The 15,780-nt window shown below is 58.8% G+C and overlaps 1 protein-coding gene across 7 annotated transcripts in view; it reads right to left on the bottom strand.

The window, feature by feature from the left end:
- Positions 1-263: 263 nt before the first annotated feature.
- The window catches only part of AGPAT3 (1-acylglycerol-3-phosphate O-acyltransferase 3), an 85,308-nt gene continuing 69,791 nt past the window's right edge, over positions 264-15,780 (bottom strand). For 6 of the 7 annotated variants that reach the window (XM_038581608.1, XM_038581609.1, XM_038581610.1 and 3 more), the window contains 6 exons: positions 15,032-15,193; positions 13,963-14,116; positions 13,196-13,298; positions 10,700-10,775; positions 5,701-5,899; positions 4,881-5,127 (listed from right to left, as the gene is read on the bottom strand). In XM_038581608.1, the coding sequence (XP_038437536.1) occupies positions 5,039-5,127; positions 5,701-5,899; positions 10,700-10,775; positions 13,196-13,298; positions 13,963-14,116; positions 15,032-15,193 (783 nt within the window). In that variant the 3' untranslated portion in view covers positions 4,881-5,038. Of the gene's footprint in view, positions 5,128-5,700; positions 5,900-10,699; positions 10,776-10,870; positions 11,247-13,195; positions 13,299-13,962; positions 14,117-15,031; positions 15,194-15,780 lie in introns of those variants that run through there. The other variant, XM_038581611.1, reaches the window with a different exon arrangement.

The raw sequence follows: 15,780 nt of genomic DNA, 5'->3' as shown, positions 1-15,780 counted from the left end.
CGACCTGGGGCTCGATCCCCTGACCCTGAGACCACAACCTGAGCCAAAATCAAGAGTCAGATGCTTAACCAACGAGCCACCCAGGTCCCCCTCCGAGGACTAATATTTAAAAAAATTAGCCTAGACGTGGGACTTCCGGGAGAGCCCATCGAGCCTGGTCTCAGGCGGCCTGAGCGGAGCGTCCCCAGCGCCGCGGCCACACCAGAGCACAGCAGAAAAGCACATCACCAGGGGCTGTTCCTCCAGCACAGGTGACACCACAATTCTTTCAGCTCGATTTATTTTCACAAGACAGACAAATGAGAGCCTGGAATAGCTCTTGGTTCTAACAAGAGTTCTTTTCTTTATAAAGAAGAAAAAGTGGTCCTTGATTTTTTCTCCACAGAATGAATTTGTTGTTACAAAAAAATAATTTCTGATATATACATGCCTACTTTGGAAAACCTTTTTGTTCTTGATGGCTTTTAAGACCCGTCTGCAGGCAGAGGGTCACTTAGCACTTTGTGCACCAGCTGATCTTGTCCTTTGCCCTTGCCAGGTGGTCACCGTCCGTCCCGATTTCCCCTTCCAAAAGCATCTTACGTGAAATGGAGAAGCCTGAAAAGTGCAACCAGCAGGACAGCCTCCCAGAGAGCGGTCACCCCGGGGTGGTCCGTGCGGGTGGGCGGCCCGGGGTCCCCTGCTCCCCCGGGGAGCACCTGAGCACGCTGGACACCAGGGGACAGGAGGAGGACACGGTGGCTCTCGTTCATGCTGAGGACATTTTCTCCCTCTCTACGGCAGCAGCAATGTTAATAAACACACACGGTGCCTGCAGCATCTGACCTGGAGTGTGCCCCTGCTGAGGAGGTTCACGCACGCCCACATACAAAGCGATGTCCACAGAGCACGGCAAACACGGCCGAATGTCTGGGACACAGGCATTTAAAACCTAAGGTGGCTCGCCCATCCCCGCCCATCCCCACCCACCCCCACAGGCTCCCATAGGCCAAAAATACTGCTATTCTCAACTACATAAAGCTCGTGAGTAGCAAAATTTGTAAAAATTAAGTGTATAAAAGGAAACATCCGTATAATACATTTGCACCCTGTATGTAATTCATCACTCTTTGAAACTGGCCAACGGTCAGGTAGGACAGAGCATCCGTAATAGAAAAAGAACCCCGGCGGCCGTCACACGGGTCGCGTCAGGGGTCCGCGTGGTTCTCCAAGGACAGAGACGCCCGTTTACGGCTGCAGTACTTGTGGACGGTCTTTACGATTAAGAAGCCAGTGGGATTTCCCGGCGTTTGGGCAAGTCACATTTGATTGTCACAACGTACGAGTCTTACGGGTCTGAGACAATAAATACAAGCGGATCGGATGCCTTTCTGCGTTGCATCCAGTAACTCTGGTATAATGTAACACGGCTCAGTGCATCTCAGTGTCTTGTTCACAGCTCCACTTTGTCCCTTGGCTTTTGCAACAGAAAGTTAAGAAATTGAGAAGTCTATGAGGAAAGAAAGCTCCAGGTGGGCTTGTCATTACAGAGCTTAAAAATTTTAAGCAATTCAGTGGTCTTTGAAAAGACTATGCGGGTCAGCTTCTCTGGCCATGTTCTAGGGGCCCTAAAAATGCTCTGGTCCTTTCCGGCGACGGCACGGAATCGGGCAGCGGCAGATGCTCGGGGTGTGTGGCCACCCCTCGGTGGAGCAGAACGCACTGTGACATCTTCTACCCCGAACCAGTCCCTGCGGCTTTGTGCCCTGACCCTGATGGGCAGGAACGTGGGGCCCGAGTGTCTGCGTGACCCCAGCGGCCCTAGGGCCCGGGCGCTGGCAGAGGTTTGCTTTTCTGCAGGGGCTCGCTCACTACAGGAAGGGGCAGGTGCACGGCCCGGGGCGGGCTGCGTCCAGACGGAAGGCCCGCCGCACGGCCCCGGGCCCGGTCACACTGCGGAGGGTCCAAGGCCGCGTCACCCCGCTGAACACCGAGCACGGCGCGCTGCGGAAAGCATGCAGGTACCGGCGAGGAACCGAGGCATGAGTTGACGCACAAGGTTGAACAGTTCACCTGAAAAATCAGCGGGCTGGAAAGGTTCTCCTGGGCTTGTCCTAGCAGGGTCTCAGCAGAGACAAGGCGACATGCAGAGCGCGACTTCCTCACCCGGATCTGACCCCCAGCGGCAGCCACGTGGGCGCGGCCGGACTGCAGACGCCTCCCGAGCTGATGGACTTCAACGCTCAGTAAGCAAACGAGGGGGAGGGGAGCTCCGCGTGCCCTGGGGTCCGGGGGGGGGCGGGCAGGAGGGACGGGCACGCGGAGATTCCAGATCCATCGGGCACCGCTGCGGCCTCGTGTACGACACGGTGCTGTTGACACTGCTTCATGCTGCTGCTCAGGGGGCTGGATGTTGAAGTCATCTCTTCAACTAGACTCGCCTTCTGGAGGACCACGCACCGGGCGTGCCGCCACCAAGTGCAGGACGGCCAGGCTCCCTCCCTGCTCTGGACTATGGCCAACGGGGACATGCTTCCCTTCCCACCTGCTCGGCCCTCCCCCAACGCCCCCTCAGCTGCACGCAGTGGCGACGGTCGCCCACACTATACCGCAGGGTCCCCAGGTCACGCAGCTGCCACAAAGCCGCGGTGAAGCCACAGGCGCCTGAGAAAGCCCTGGAACCCCCCGGCCTCACCGGGGAGTCAGACACCGGTGGTCCTCTCCTTGGCTGGACGCAGTGGCTGTGACCGCCACCCCAGCTCCACTCGCCGTGCACGGGCCTGTGCTGACCGCAAGCTCAGAGCTCAGCCCGTGGGGTGCTCACGGGGGGTACCCAGGGCGCGGGGCCCGAGTGCACCCCAACCACCCGACGGTCCAAGCGTCTGGCCTTTGTTTGGACGTGACGTCAGCAACACGTGAAGCTCAGTTGCGGGGCGTAAAGAGAAAAGAAAACCACTATCCTGATTTATTCATTTTAAGTTGAAGGAATTCCCTCTCCCTTTTCCTCCTGAGGTGGATGAAAAGCAACTCCACCCCCTCCATAAACCAAAAAAAAAAAAAAAAAAAAAAAACCCCAAACATTCATGGTGTAGTTTTTATTGCTCTCAAAGTCTTGGCATCAAGTGCACAAGCTCATCTGTTAGATCAGAAGGGGATCACTGAGATTGAGGCCTGCGCTGGCCCGGGCGTCCGCGGCTCGCTGGGTGGCTCTGGCCGGGCTCCCCAGCGCACGGGCTTTGGGGGGGACAGCATGGATCCCGGCAACAAGAGCTGGGCGCTACTGGTGGGACCTACGTCTACGTCTGGTAGGGAATGCAGGTGCACGGCTGTGCCCTGCGGCGGCCACGGGATGTCCCAGAAGTTAGTGACACGCACACGGGGGGCAGAGCCCAGTGGCCGGGGGGGGGGGGCGGGGGGGCGGGGAGCCCCAGGCGGTGATTCCCTCCCTGCCTGCGGGCTCTGAGCTGGGGGGCTGCCTCAGCCCCGAGTCTCACAGGGACCGTCACCTTCACCCTGCACCGTGCCCGCGCCCTTCCCCATGGCGACCACCGGAATCCCGCAGGGTCCCCCTTCTAAAGAGCGGGTGCTCTCTCGAGAAATCCTCCCAAAATACAGACTTAGGGCTGATGCATAGTTATTTGTCTAATTTAGCTTATCTTCTTCCCATGCCTCTTCTCTCCATTTCTTTTCCTGGAAAATTCAAGCTGCCTCTCTCTGGAATGTGGGCCTCGGGCGCCAGAGCTGACACCCCGACACCCGCGTTTCCCCCCTCGCTGAGCAGGCCGCGCAGAGTGTGACGGGAGAACAGCACACGGGCAGTCTTAGGAGGAAGTCCAGCGCAGGCGGGCAAGCTGCGCCCCGGGAGCCGGGGGTCCCCCCAGGGCCCTCCTGCCACCCGCCCGGCGGCCCCAGCCCCATGCCTCCATCCGCAGAACATGCAGCTCCCCGCTGGGGCTGTGGCCCAAGTCAGGATGTGGAGAGACACCCCCTGGTGGGGGGAGCTGCGGGGAGCAGTGCCCCAGGGCACCCGGGGGGACGCCCGCCTGCCCCCACCCTGGACCCCGGTGCCCACTTGGGAAAGAGGGCGGCACAACCCGGAGAGGCTCACCACCTCTCCTGCCCACCGGGGAGCTGAGAGCCCTCCACGGACCAACTGTAGAAGCAAAACCTTAAAACCTCTAGACGCCAGCGAGCTCCGAGCGGACGGTCTGCAAGCACCTCCAGGAGGGAGGCCTGACGGCGGCGATCCTTTAAGGAGCATCCAAGAGCCCCGTGGGCTGCAGGGCAGCCCTCCCCTGGCACCGGGGGGCAGGGGTGCGGCCCCGTGGAGGGCTGCCGCCTGGTGGCCACGAGGAGACGGGGACAGAAGGCTTTGGGGGGCTGAGGGGGTGCCTCCACTACAGAAACAGATGCTAGGTACTGACACACGGGGCCAGGTGGTCGGAACGTGCGACGGGTGCGCCCGGCTCCCCACGCATCGGACACTCGGCGAGGGCTCCTCACCCCAGGGACGCTCTGCGCACCCACCCCACCGCTGGAAGTGAAGGGCCGGTGCCGGGCTGGGCGGGACAGGCGGGCGCTTGGGGGCCTGGGACGCACGTGTCCCCGTTGCCAGGAGGGCAGGGGCAAGGGCAGGAGGAGGCAAAGGGCCAGGATGAGGTCCCGAAATAACCGATAAAAACCAAAACTGGGATCTAAGTTTAAGAAGAGAAAGCATCCGAAGGCTCCCTCTGGCAGCCAGAATTCTCTGGAGATGACATCGGGGTGAGACCCGTGGCCCAGGAGTGGCCCCCCCACCCCCACACTGTCGCCGCCCCAGTGCCCGGCCCTGCGGCTGCCTCTCGCCCCCGCGCAGGGGTGCGGCTGGACTCCTCCTCCGCGGGCCTCCGCCGGCTTCACTCTTGGCTCAAGGTTTACTGGTCAGTATTAGTCACCAGTTAATAAGAAAAATAGTTTCTAAGGGTCTTTTTTTTTTTTCGATCTGTGTGTGTTGTTCTGCTTTTAATTGAGTTAATTGGATACCACCGTCAGGTTCTGTATGTGCAATCACAGCCAGTAATTATTCCTTTTTCTTAAATTCTTGGTTTCCGTAGCTAGAGCCTTTTTCTATCTCAGTTACTCCTATTAGCCGGCGGACTCCAAAGGAAGCTTTAAAACAGGAAAAAGGAGGTTAGACCGATCGCTTGGCCGTCCAACTGGAAAAACCAACATGGGGGGTCCCGGACCTTTTGCCTCAGAGCTCCCGGGGGGGACGGCAGGCCAGCCCCCCCCACTCCCACCGCAGGGGCGAGGTAGGCGTGGGCCTGGGGCTGCAGTGCCCTGCCAGGTGCCCAGGGACACACGGGGTGTCCATGTGATAAGGTTCCGTGAGGGACCCTGGGCGCCCGGGTCGGGTGCTGGGCTGTAATGACCACGTGCGCAGAGACCCTCAGACCACCGTGCAGACTCAGCAGCCCAGGGCCCCTCCCAGGGGCGCCCGCCCAGCTTCGGCACAGCTTCGCCAGAGCAGGTGGCCGGTCAGCTTGCAGGGAGCCCGGGGACGGGGCTGCGGTCTGCGTGACCCCGCAGCCTAGAGGGCAGAGGCCGCTCTCCGAGGCCAGGACTCCCCGTGGACCCGCTCCCTATGGGCCGGCCGCCTCGATGGCTCCCAGGCTCGGGCACGGTGGCAGGTGCTCAGAAGACCCCCCCGCCCCCCCGAGCCACGTTATTCACGTTCGTTACCTGCCCCGACAAACCCCAGGAACGTCAGGATCAGAAGGGGAGAGCCACTTGCAAAGACGCCCAAGACACAACTGAAGAGAGGAGACAGGAGGACCGTGGCCCAGGACAGGAAGTTCAGGAGCGTCCACGGCCTCCTGGGGGGTTTGAACTGCTCCCCCGGGAACACGCCCTTCTGGTTGTACATCTCCTGTAGGGCGTCCTGGAAGAGTCGAGAACAAGGCTGCTTTAAATGTTCTTCTTCTCTTTTTAGAGATTTTATTTATTTGACAGAGAAAGAGAGAGAGAGAGAGAGAGAAAGAGAGAGAACAAGCAGGGGGAGCAGCAGAGGGAGAAGCAGACGCCCCGCTGAGCAGAGAGCCCCATGTGGGACTCGATCCCAGGACCCGGGATCACGACCTGAGCCGAAGGCAGACGCTCCACCGACAGAGCCCCCCAGGTGCCCCGAATGCTCTTCTAACACGAGAGGGGGGTGCTGACGATGAGAATGACGCCGCCCGTCAAAGCTCCACGTAGATGAGGTGACGGCGTGTGCAACAGGTGGGGGAGGGCAGGACCCTTGCGGGACCCGAGGCTGCTCGCACGGAAGCTCGAGGAAAGCTGGGGGCACACAGGTACCTCTGGCCCCCATGACGGCTTGTTGGGGGGGCCCTCGTGGCTCCCGTTACCTCCTGATGGAGTGGGGGGCTGGGGGCCCAGCAGCCCCGGCACCCACTGGTGGAAGGGCCTCACCCCTCGCCTCGGCGCACTGCTCTGCGGCCCGACAGCTGTGCCTGGGGCCCGGCCTGCTCCCGTCACCCCATCCTGCGGGCACCCCCACGTTCCAGGGGCCTCTGGAGCCCGATGCCCCCGCCTTGCCCTGACTTGCGGGGGCTCAGTCCCACACCCGCAGGCCTGGCTTGGCGGCGGGGTCCTGCCTGCGGCGTTGGGGAGGGTCGGGGAGGACAGACCTGCCACAAAGCCCTGGTGCCTGGGACGCCACAGCGTGAGCGTGTGCTGTGCCGTGGCTTCCTCCAGGCGGGACCCGGGTGGGGAGGCGTATCTGCTGTGCACACACATGTGCCGCGTCTGCCAAGCGTGCCCGGGAGCGGCACCTGCCCGCAGCACACGGGGCAGTGAGACTCGTTCACACGGGCTCCGGGACAGGAAATGCCAGCGTCCTCTGCTCCTTCCCCTGGCAAGCCTCCGCCAGGACAGCCCCAGGCCCCCTAGCCACGCCCACTCCGCGTCCCTCCGAGGCCTGGCAGGCACTCGGCCACCGTGGCCCCCACTCGAGTGCCCAGGAGGTGGGAGCCCGGGACTCAGGACTCCGTCCCAGTTCCCTCACCACCGCCTTCCCTGACCGCGGGGCACACACGCAGCAGGGGTGAGGCCAACAGGCCTGCAACCCCCAGCACCCCCAGGTCAGCTTCCACATCTGCGGATTGGGGAGACCGCACGGCTCGACCTCTGTGGCCCGTTGATGACGCCACATCATCAGGTTATGTGGAGCTAACTGGTAAACAACCGACGACGTGAGCTGTCAAGGCCTCTGGGAGGCCGATGTCGCATGAGGGTCCAAGTGCCGAGTCCGGTCTCCGCGGGGTCTGCGTCTGGCCTGGCAGGGGGCCATTCGGACCCTCTGCTCACAAGACGGGCACCCGAGGGGCACCTCGTGCTCAGCTACGGGACGCAACCTGTGCAGTCTCTCTGAGGCCGACTCGGGAGACATTTCACCAAGTGCCGATAGGCGACTTCCGCAGGTTACAGCGTTAGTGTCTTGGAGAGACGCTCGGCACAGAGTGGAACACAAGCTGTTCACAGACAGGAAGATGAGGGGCCTAAGCGGCGGTCACCCCGTGGTGAGTCCTGGAATAGTGCACTTAAGAGGAATGAGTCGGGGCGCCCGGCTGGCTCAGCCAGTGGAGCGTGCAGTGGGTCCCCGTGTTGGGGGTAGAGTTTACTTCAATTACCAACAGGTGCCTGGGTGGCTCTGCTGGTTAAGGGTCTGACTCTTGGCTTCGGCTCAGGTCGTGATCTCGGGGTCATGGGATCGAGCCCCAGGTCGGGCCCTGCACTGGGTGTGGAGTCTGCTCAGGACTCTCTCTCTCTCTTCCCCCAACCCTTCCCTCTCTATTTAATAAATAAATAAATAAATAAATAAATAAATAAATAAATAAATAAATAAAATTTAAAAGACCTTCTTAAAAAAATAAAAGGAGTGAGTTAAATATGTTTATGTCAATGTTGACAGATATAAACTCAACGGGGACTGAAGAAATGACATCACACGTAGTGTGGTGTCCTTAATGTGAATTACATTCTAAGTGACGCAAAAGACAACTGAAAATACTATCCTATGTCTCAGTACTATAGGAAAAGATGGCAAATAACATCAAAATACCCTGAGAAGTCATATATGTCACTGTGTGTCACTTTCTGTGTCTGCGTCAGATGATTTTGGAAAGTGAACCTTTGAGATGAGATGAGGCCCCTGCTCCATCACCTCCTGGGGCTGCCGTGCTCCCGGCTGGGCCACTCTGCCCCTCCTCGCCCGGCCCCTGTTCGCACACGCACTCGGCAGGCACGTGTGCGTCAACACAGTGCACGTGCTGCCCACACACCGTGCCCCCTTCCTCACGGAGCATCATATGTACGACACGCACACTGAGGCCATCTTGGTTTGCACATTATGTCCCCACGATCTGGTTATGTTGCTGACACATGGTTTGTTCATTTTGACGGAAGCGCAGCACACGAAGACACACACAGTGTCCCACTTCCTAATAACGCACGGTTAGGTTATGTCTCATCTTCCGTTGAACAACACTGTTTCTTGCAAGTTTCAAACTCTCAGACGACGCCCTGGACTCCGCGATGGGCTCTCCTTTGTGATCTAGTGTGTTCAACACCTACCCCCCACCCCCCGTTCTATCTACGTGGACGCATACGCTGCATTTCCTCTTCACGGAGGCTTTATTTTTCTTCTGCAGAGTTACTCTTGGAAATCATACATTTTATCTAAGTTTTCGGGTGTGTGAGCCTAAAGTGAGCGGTACTACTCTCATATCGCTTCCCCCTGCTCTTTGGTGGGTTTACCTTTTCATTCCTATTGACGCTGCCTTTCTTCTCACCAGTCAGTCCTGACCACGGCTTTCTATTTTATTAGTATTTTTAAAGGAAAAGCGTTTAGTACAGTTGATTCACTCTTTGGTAGCTTTGCTTTCCATTAAAATGGTTTATGCTATTTTCATTATTTTCTTTGTTCTGTTCTCCCCGGGCTGACTCTCTTTCTAACGTGTGTATGCATGTGTTATGTGTGTGGATGGCAGCGTGTGTGATGAGTAAGAAAATAAAATGTACGTAGGACATTTAGAAGGGGCCCTGATAGGTGTCTAACATCAACTTCACAGCCATTCCCTGGCGGGGAGTATGTCTCTACTCTGCAGTTATTCTAAGATCGCCTCGTTGTCTTCGGTGTTCTGCAATCTCATTGGTAAGTAGGGGTGGATATCTTTTTATTTACCCTCTTCCAGACTTGTGTTTCTTGAACCCGATGACTTCCAGAAGCTGTGTGGTCGTTGTCTCTGCCACCTGCTCTTCACCACTCCTGCCTCCTTCTGGACCTGCCAGGAGTTACCTCCGGGGCCTCTTGGTCCATCGTCCGTGTCTTCTCAACTTCCTTCTATGTTCTCCTTTCCTCTGCGCTACATCTTGAATAATTTCTTCTCAATCTTCCAGTTTACTGACTCTCTCTTCAGCTGTATCATATCTGCTATTTAATCGATTAAGACTTTCCTGTCAACGACCACATTTCTCCTGCCTGTACACTCTACTTGGTTTTTCTCAAACCTGACTTCCTGTAGGCGTTGCTCTTTTGTTTTCCGTTACTCCTTTGTGCCCGATCACTTCGAGAATACTGATATTCGTGTTGGTTTGATAGTTCCCTTAGCGACTGTCTCTGGAAAGTCTATCTCTTCTGTGTCTGCGCACCCTGTGCACGTGTCTGCTGACATGCTCATCGCCAGCAGAGTTGCTGTGGAAATCTCGAGCAGCTGAGGTTTAGAGGACTGTTTCTCTCCCGGGGACTCTGGAGTCATTTGCCTAGAACTGCTCCTTGTGCTGCTATTTTCGCTTTGCTCTCCTTAAACTATGCGGCTAGTACAAACTCAAACCCCAAACACTTTGAGGGCCGACCTGTGACTATGAGTTATCAGGGGGACCTTGTTGAGACCAAGAGGAGAAGGGTGAGGCTCAAAGCCATTTCCCCATGCCGGCAGGTAAGTTTCTTTCTGTCCACCGTGCAAGGGAAAAACTCTGAGCGTTCCTGCCTAGAATGAGGTCAAACCCTTATCTCCTGTTTCTGGGTAGGCATTAAAACTCAAGAGTCCAGGTTATGGGGACCTGCAAATGCCACTGGTGGAGCGTGCCACTCCCAGTTCACAGGCTCACCACCTGATTCTCAGCTCCATCTTCTTCCTGACCCTTAGAGATTTCCCTTATTTTTTCTTAAAAGATCACCAGGGCCTTTAAAAAGATATTTGTCATATGTGGAAAGGATCCTCTCATTCTCTAAGGCTCCCACAATGCTGAAGATGAAGACGTCTCATCCTGTATGTTTGTGCTGGCGCTACGTTTCAGGGGAGGGTGTGCTGGGGGGACATGGAGTGGGGACCGGTGTGGCTGACATGAGGATCTCTTCACGTTGCCTATGTATAGCTCACACCCACGATATGTGTAGGCTGTAGCTCTATTAGCTCTTTTGCATGAAATAGCAAAACAAATGTGATAACACGCCATCAGCCACGGCTGTATGAACACTATCCTTTATATTTTCTCTACTGTGTTGATTTCTCACAAGTTAAGAAAGATGGAAGAAACTGGAAAGAAGGTAGAGCGTGTTTGATAAGCGCATGGTCCTCCTGTCTCCAGCAGCCCTTGAGCCCCCGCCTGCCCCAGAGCTCCCCCTCTGAAACGTCTTCACGAGACCCCCGGGGGAAAAAGGAAAACCGCGTGCCCTTACCTTCTCCTGGTACAGTTTATGAAGCCACTGAGCTGCTTCCTTTTCATCCAGTGGGATCTCTTCCAGAGGAAATCTCCTGTTTTGTTGAGAAGATTGAAGCAAAGTGGCTTACCCATTGGATGGCATCAACAGAAAAGGGGAAAAAAATCACTGCAAGGCAGGGTGACTCACCGGCCCCACTTTCTCTGCTCATGGGACTCACTTGGGTTCTAAAGCCACACGCACGTCAAAGGCCTTCACCCAGACACAGTGCTGTACTCCCTATGCCCCGCGGGACTATGGGGGCCATGGAGGGCGAGCGGGGCGGGGGGGCTGTCCCTCTCCAGGGCACAGCCGACGCATTTCACAGGCAGTGCTCACGAGCAGTTTCACGAGCAGATCGTGCCCCGTTTCCACTGCGAAGGGTGAGCATTTGTTAGCCTCGGCAGGAGTTCTGTTCTTTCTTAATGGTTTGTTGTTTGGAAATAATCAAAACTGAGAGGGTCTTCCACTGGGCAGAGATTACTTATTTCACAAATGAAATCTACTTGCTCCAAACGGGGAAAGCAATAGAGATTCAGGACTTAATGATCTTGACTCACAAACAGCTGGGTTCGGTGAGGACACTAACTCACGCATGACCCCAGTCCCCGGGGGGCCGCCAGCCCGGGAGCGCCCGCGTCTTCCTGGGGAGACCAGCAGGGCCAACAGGGCTGCCCCCCCCGCAGCCGCAGCACCGAGCCCGCCAGCAGGGGCCGCCGGGGACACGCGTGAGCAATGACCATCGCGGTAGTCTTCCCGCCTGGCTGCCCCCCGCCGTGGGCCGCAGCATGAGGAGCCCCGCAAAATCTCCGTGTTGGAAGGGATCCTAACCCCTCTGCCTCTAAAAATGGAGAGCCTGGCTTTATATGGGTCACTCCTGTCGATCTTCATAGTTACAGTGAGAAGGGACACACGCCACCAGACATGGCAGCGATGCTGGTGCCGCACATCACGCAGTCTCAGGGAAGCTCTGCTGCACGCTCCCAGGCAGTGAAGGAGACGTGCACCCCCTTGTGAACAAAGACGCTTTAACTCTGTGGGCCCCAAAAGACCTTGGGAGCCGGGGCGCCACAGGTAAGGAGACAAAGGTCAGAAGGGGCTTGCCCACGGAGGGATGGCTGTCTACAGGCCTCCAGCCCACTTGTCTATCCTCCCCTGGTTTTGGATCTGTATCCTGTAGGAGATAACCACCCCCAGGTCCTAGTGTTAAATGGCTGTTACACGCAGTATGAAACGTATAAAATAAGAATTTCAAATGATGATAAAAAAATAAATAAAAAGGTGAGCATCTGTGTCCTGGAGTGGACTCCGGCCACTTCAGGGATGCGGGTGCCCGTTGCCGGAATGAGCACGGGGAGCCTCACAACACTCCATCGGGCCATGAGAGCTTTGGCTTGTTTGATTATAAGCATGTGCTGGACTCACTGGGATATTGCTTTCCTTCAAAATACCTGAATGGTAAATATCACAAAATAGTAAACCGAAGCTTTTAGAAGTTCGGAGCACATATCTGTTAAAATAAGATGAGGCACAGTGTAGTTCTGCAACAAAGGGGGAACGCACAGAGTAAGGCACGGGGCTTCTCCTGGAAGGGACCGTCCACTCGGAGGGGCAGGGCAACCCGGCGGGGTGGCCGGAGCACCCACCCGGAGCTGGATCAGGGCGTCCCCCGGCTCCGCCCACCCCTCACTCCCCAGACTGGCTGGGGCGACGGCTGACGTCGCCCCAGGAGGAGGCCACCGGGACGCTGCTGGCTCTAGGGACCTGAGGGCAGGGATCTGGGGCTCTGGCCACATCCCGGGGCGGGCAGGAGAACCTACACCTGCTCCCAGCCGGGGCGCTGCACACTGCGGGGGAAGCAAGCCCCTGCCTCACTCTTCACATTCCCGAGATGATTCGGGGGGGCGGGGTGCCCCGGCTGTGTTCTGGAGATTCACATGAGGAGGGTCTCTGGGAGCCCTGAGGGCGGGTCTGACTCGGGGGTCGCCCAGTCAGTGCTGCCGGGTGACAGTCCCCGGACCTAACAGACAGCTACGCCCCAGGGGGGTTCGGCCTTCCTGGACACAACTGACGGAACCAGCGACCGGGAAGTCCCAGTGGGGTGAGCCAGACGAGGGGAGGCCCGGGAGGCCCCGACTAGATGTGTCGAGGGGGGCCGAGATCCTAGGCCCCTTTACTTAAGGACCCCACACCCTGGGGCTGGAGCAGTCACCCTTCTGCCTGGAAGCCCGGTCACGGCCAAGCTGAAGCTCCGCGCCTCTTAAAACACTTCTACGTGCCCTCCTGCCCCTCCACCCCCCCGTCTCCCCCCTCCCCCCGGGCAGGAGAGGCTGCTCCTCCCTCAGAGCACCCAGAACACTCTGTCTTCACCCCGCACCCACTCCCGCACCCCACCTCTGCGGTCCTGGGGAGCCGGCTGCCTCCACGGGCACCGGGAGGGCCCGGGGGGTTCGGGGGGTGGGCATGGCAGCTCACCTCACACACATGTCCGCCTCATACTTCTTCCCATAGAGGATTCCCAGCAAAGATGGGTTCTTGTTTCCACGGAAATTCAGTGTGACGTCGTAGACGGCTGCAACTGTTGGGGTCGGGGAGCCCAGGTGGGCGTGGGCACCTGCACCTGCACCTGCACCTGCTCAGCCCCAGGCCCACGCCAGCACCCTGCTCTACCTCAGACCCCACTCTCACACCCCACTCAGCCCCAAAACCCACCAGGCCATGCACCCCGATCTCATACCCCACTCAGCCCACACCCCACTTACCCTAACCCCGCTCACCCTGGCCCTATTCTCACACCCCGCTCACCCGACCCTGCTCATCCGACCCCACTCACCCTGGCCCTGCTCTCACACCCCGCCCAGCCCCTCGGGCTCATCCACCCACAGGGTCGGGGGGACACAGGTCACCGCCTTTACTGACCACTTGTGTTCAGATTTACTGTCTGGCTGCCTCTCCTCCACGCCCTGTCCTTGTCCCTTCCTTTGATCTCGCCCCCTCTGGGAGTCATCAGAATACGTGTCTTTTCCTTTCAGGCTTTCGGTCACAGACTTTTTCCTTATTTTTCCTCATTTACTTATTCATCACGTGTTGCACTGACCAGCATTTCGTCACCTCAGGAGCGCCAGGACCGTCGCTGTGCCAACTCCGCCTACCGGCCCCTGGTGTCATTCACTCCCGCCCTCTGGGTCCCGTCGGTGGCGCGTCTGAGCGCGGAGCCCAGGGAAAGCTCGGCGGCCCCCTACCTGTCCCTCGGAGGCACTGGACCGCCGTGGTGAAGCCCTTGGTACGAGGCAGCAGGTGGTACTTGAGGACGGGCAGCCCCTTGGAGACGGCCACCTCCATGCTGACGCGGTGTTTCTTCTCCGTGAAGCGCGTGCCCTCACAGTACAGGAGGAACTGGGACAGACGGGGACACAGGTCAGCCCAGGCCGCGGGCGGGCGGCTCCACGGAGGGGCGGCTCCCCCTCACAGAGCGTGGACAGACGACAGCGTGCGGCATCCCTCACGCGGCGATGTTAGTTAGGGCTGCAACCCACCCTCCAGCCACACACAGTCCCTCAGAGAACAGCTACCAGCATCGTGCTTATTCCCAAAGCTGCAAGACAACGTCCCAGAAGGAAGTGAAGCAGGAGGTGTCCCCGGGCAGCAGCCTTCCCACCAGTGCGTGGAAAATAGGGAGCCTTTTATCCATTTGCCTAAACGTGAGGGTGAGAAGTACAAGGAAGGAGCCAGTTCTCAAGGAGCTACTGCTAGAGACCAGAAAGCTAGAAAGAGAACCAATGTTCATCGACTGACAGCCACGATTTTGGATGCCTGGCCCATCAAACTGATGGAAGGGGCTGGAAGATATGAAGAAGCGCCCGCCCCAGGGGCCGAGCGGGTGTGCTTAAGAGGAAGGTAAATCTTTGGATTGAAGCATTAATGTGTCCCCAGGACCACAGGGTGCCCGGGGTTCGCTCTGCAGCCTGGCTCCCCCGAAGCTGCTCCCTGCAGAGAAGGCCCCTGAGGGCCCGGGTGGGTTCTGGGCAGGGGCCGGGCAGGCCATGCTCTGCTGCTCTCAGGGCAGCTCCAGACGCACAGCTGAGCCGGGGATGCAGGAAGGGGGCTCCCTCTCCAAGCACCCTCAGCAGGGCTCCGGGTCAGGACGCGGCAGGCAGAAGCGGGCGGTCCAGGAGGGGTCCCCCACTCCATGCAGAGGGCGCGGGCGCTGGCTCCCCGCGGAGCTGCTTGCTGGTGCGGGAGCTCCTGTCGGCTCACAGCTAATCATTCGGGCTGCAGGGTGTCAGGAGACGGGGCGGGGGGGGAACTCACCCACATGTACTCGGGGTAGTCGGACAGGCGCTTCAGCCCCTGGATGACGGTGTCCCGGTCCTCCTCCCATTTCCGCTTGCAGAACACGATCTCCAGGAAGTACCACGTCCAGCCGATGAGGGGCACGTACAGCAGCTCCCTCTTTGCGAGGACTTTGGAACTCTGGGGGGGGGGGGCGGTCAGTGAGGGTCCAGACCCCCACAGGCGCCCCCGGACCAGCTTGGCGGCCAGCGAGGAAGCCCTGCTCTGAGCACAGCTGCTGCCTTCAGCAGGCCCCAAGGGCGCAGGCAAGCTGTGCTACAGACAACGAAACTGAGGCACAGGCCTGGCGGAGGGAGGGGTGTGCACTCCGGGGCTGCCCGGGGCCCGCTTGGGCCGCCAAGCACAGCACACTGCTCGGCCTGCCTCAGCTGGTCAAGGGAGCTCTACAGGGACTCTGGGCGTGTAGGGCTCATGGGAGGAAATGCGAGAAACCGGAGCGCAAGACACGCCCTGGGATGCTGAGGGCCACCCTGACCTCAGACTCTGGGCTCAGAGGGACTGAGGGCAGGACCAGGAGGGAAGGAAAACCCAGGTCCCATGTGACTCACCCCCAGCCCCTCCCTGGGGTCCCCACACTGCTCACCCCCAGCCCCTCCCTGGGGTCCCCACACTGCTCACCCCCAGCCCCTCCCCGGGGTCCCCGCGTGGCTCACCCCCAGCCCCTCCCCGGGGTCCCTGCGTGGCTCACCCCCAGCCCCTCCCCGGGG

The sequence above is a fragment of the Canis lupus genome, chromosome 31 (genome assembly GCF_011100685.1).
Source record: "Canis lupus familiaris isolate Mischka breed German Shepherd chromosome 31, alternate assembly UU_Cfam_GSD_1.0, whole genome shotgun sequence".
Classification (NCBI taxonomy): domain Eukaryota; kingdom Metazoa; phylum Chordata; class Mammalia; order Carnivora; family Canidae; genus Canis; species Canis lupus.
This window is presented reverse-complemented; position numbering and strand designations above follow the sequence as displayed.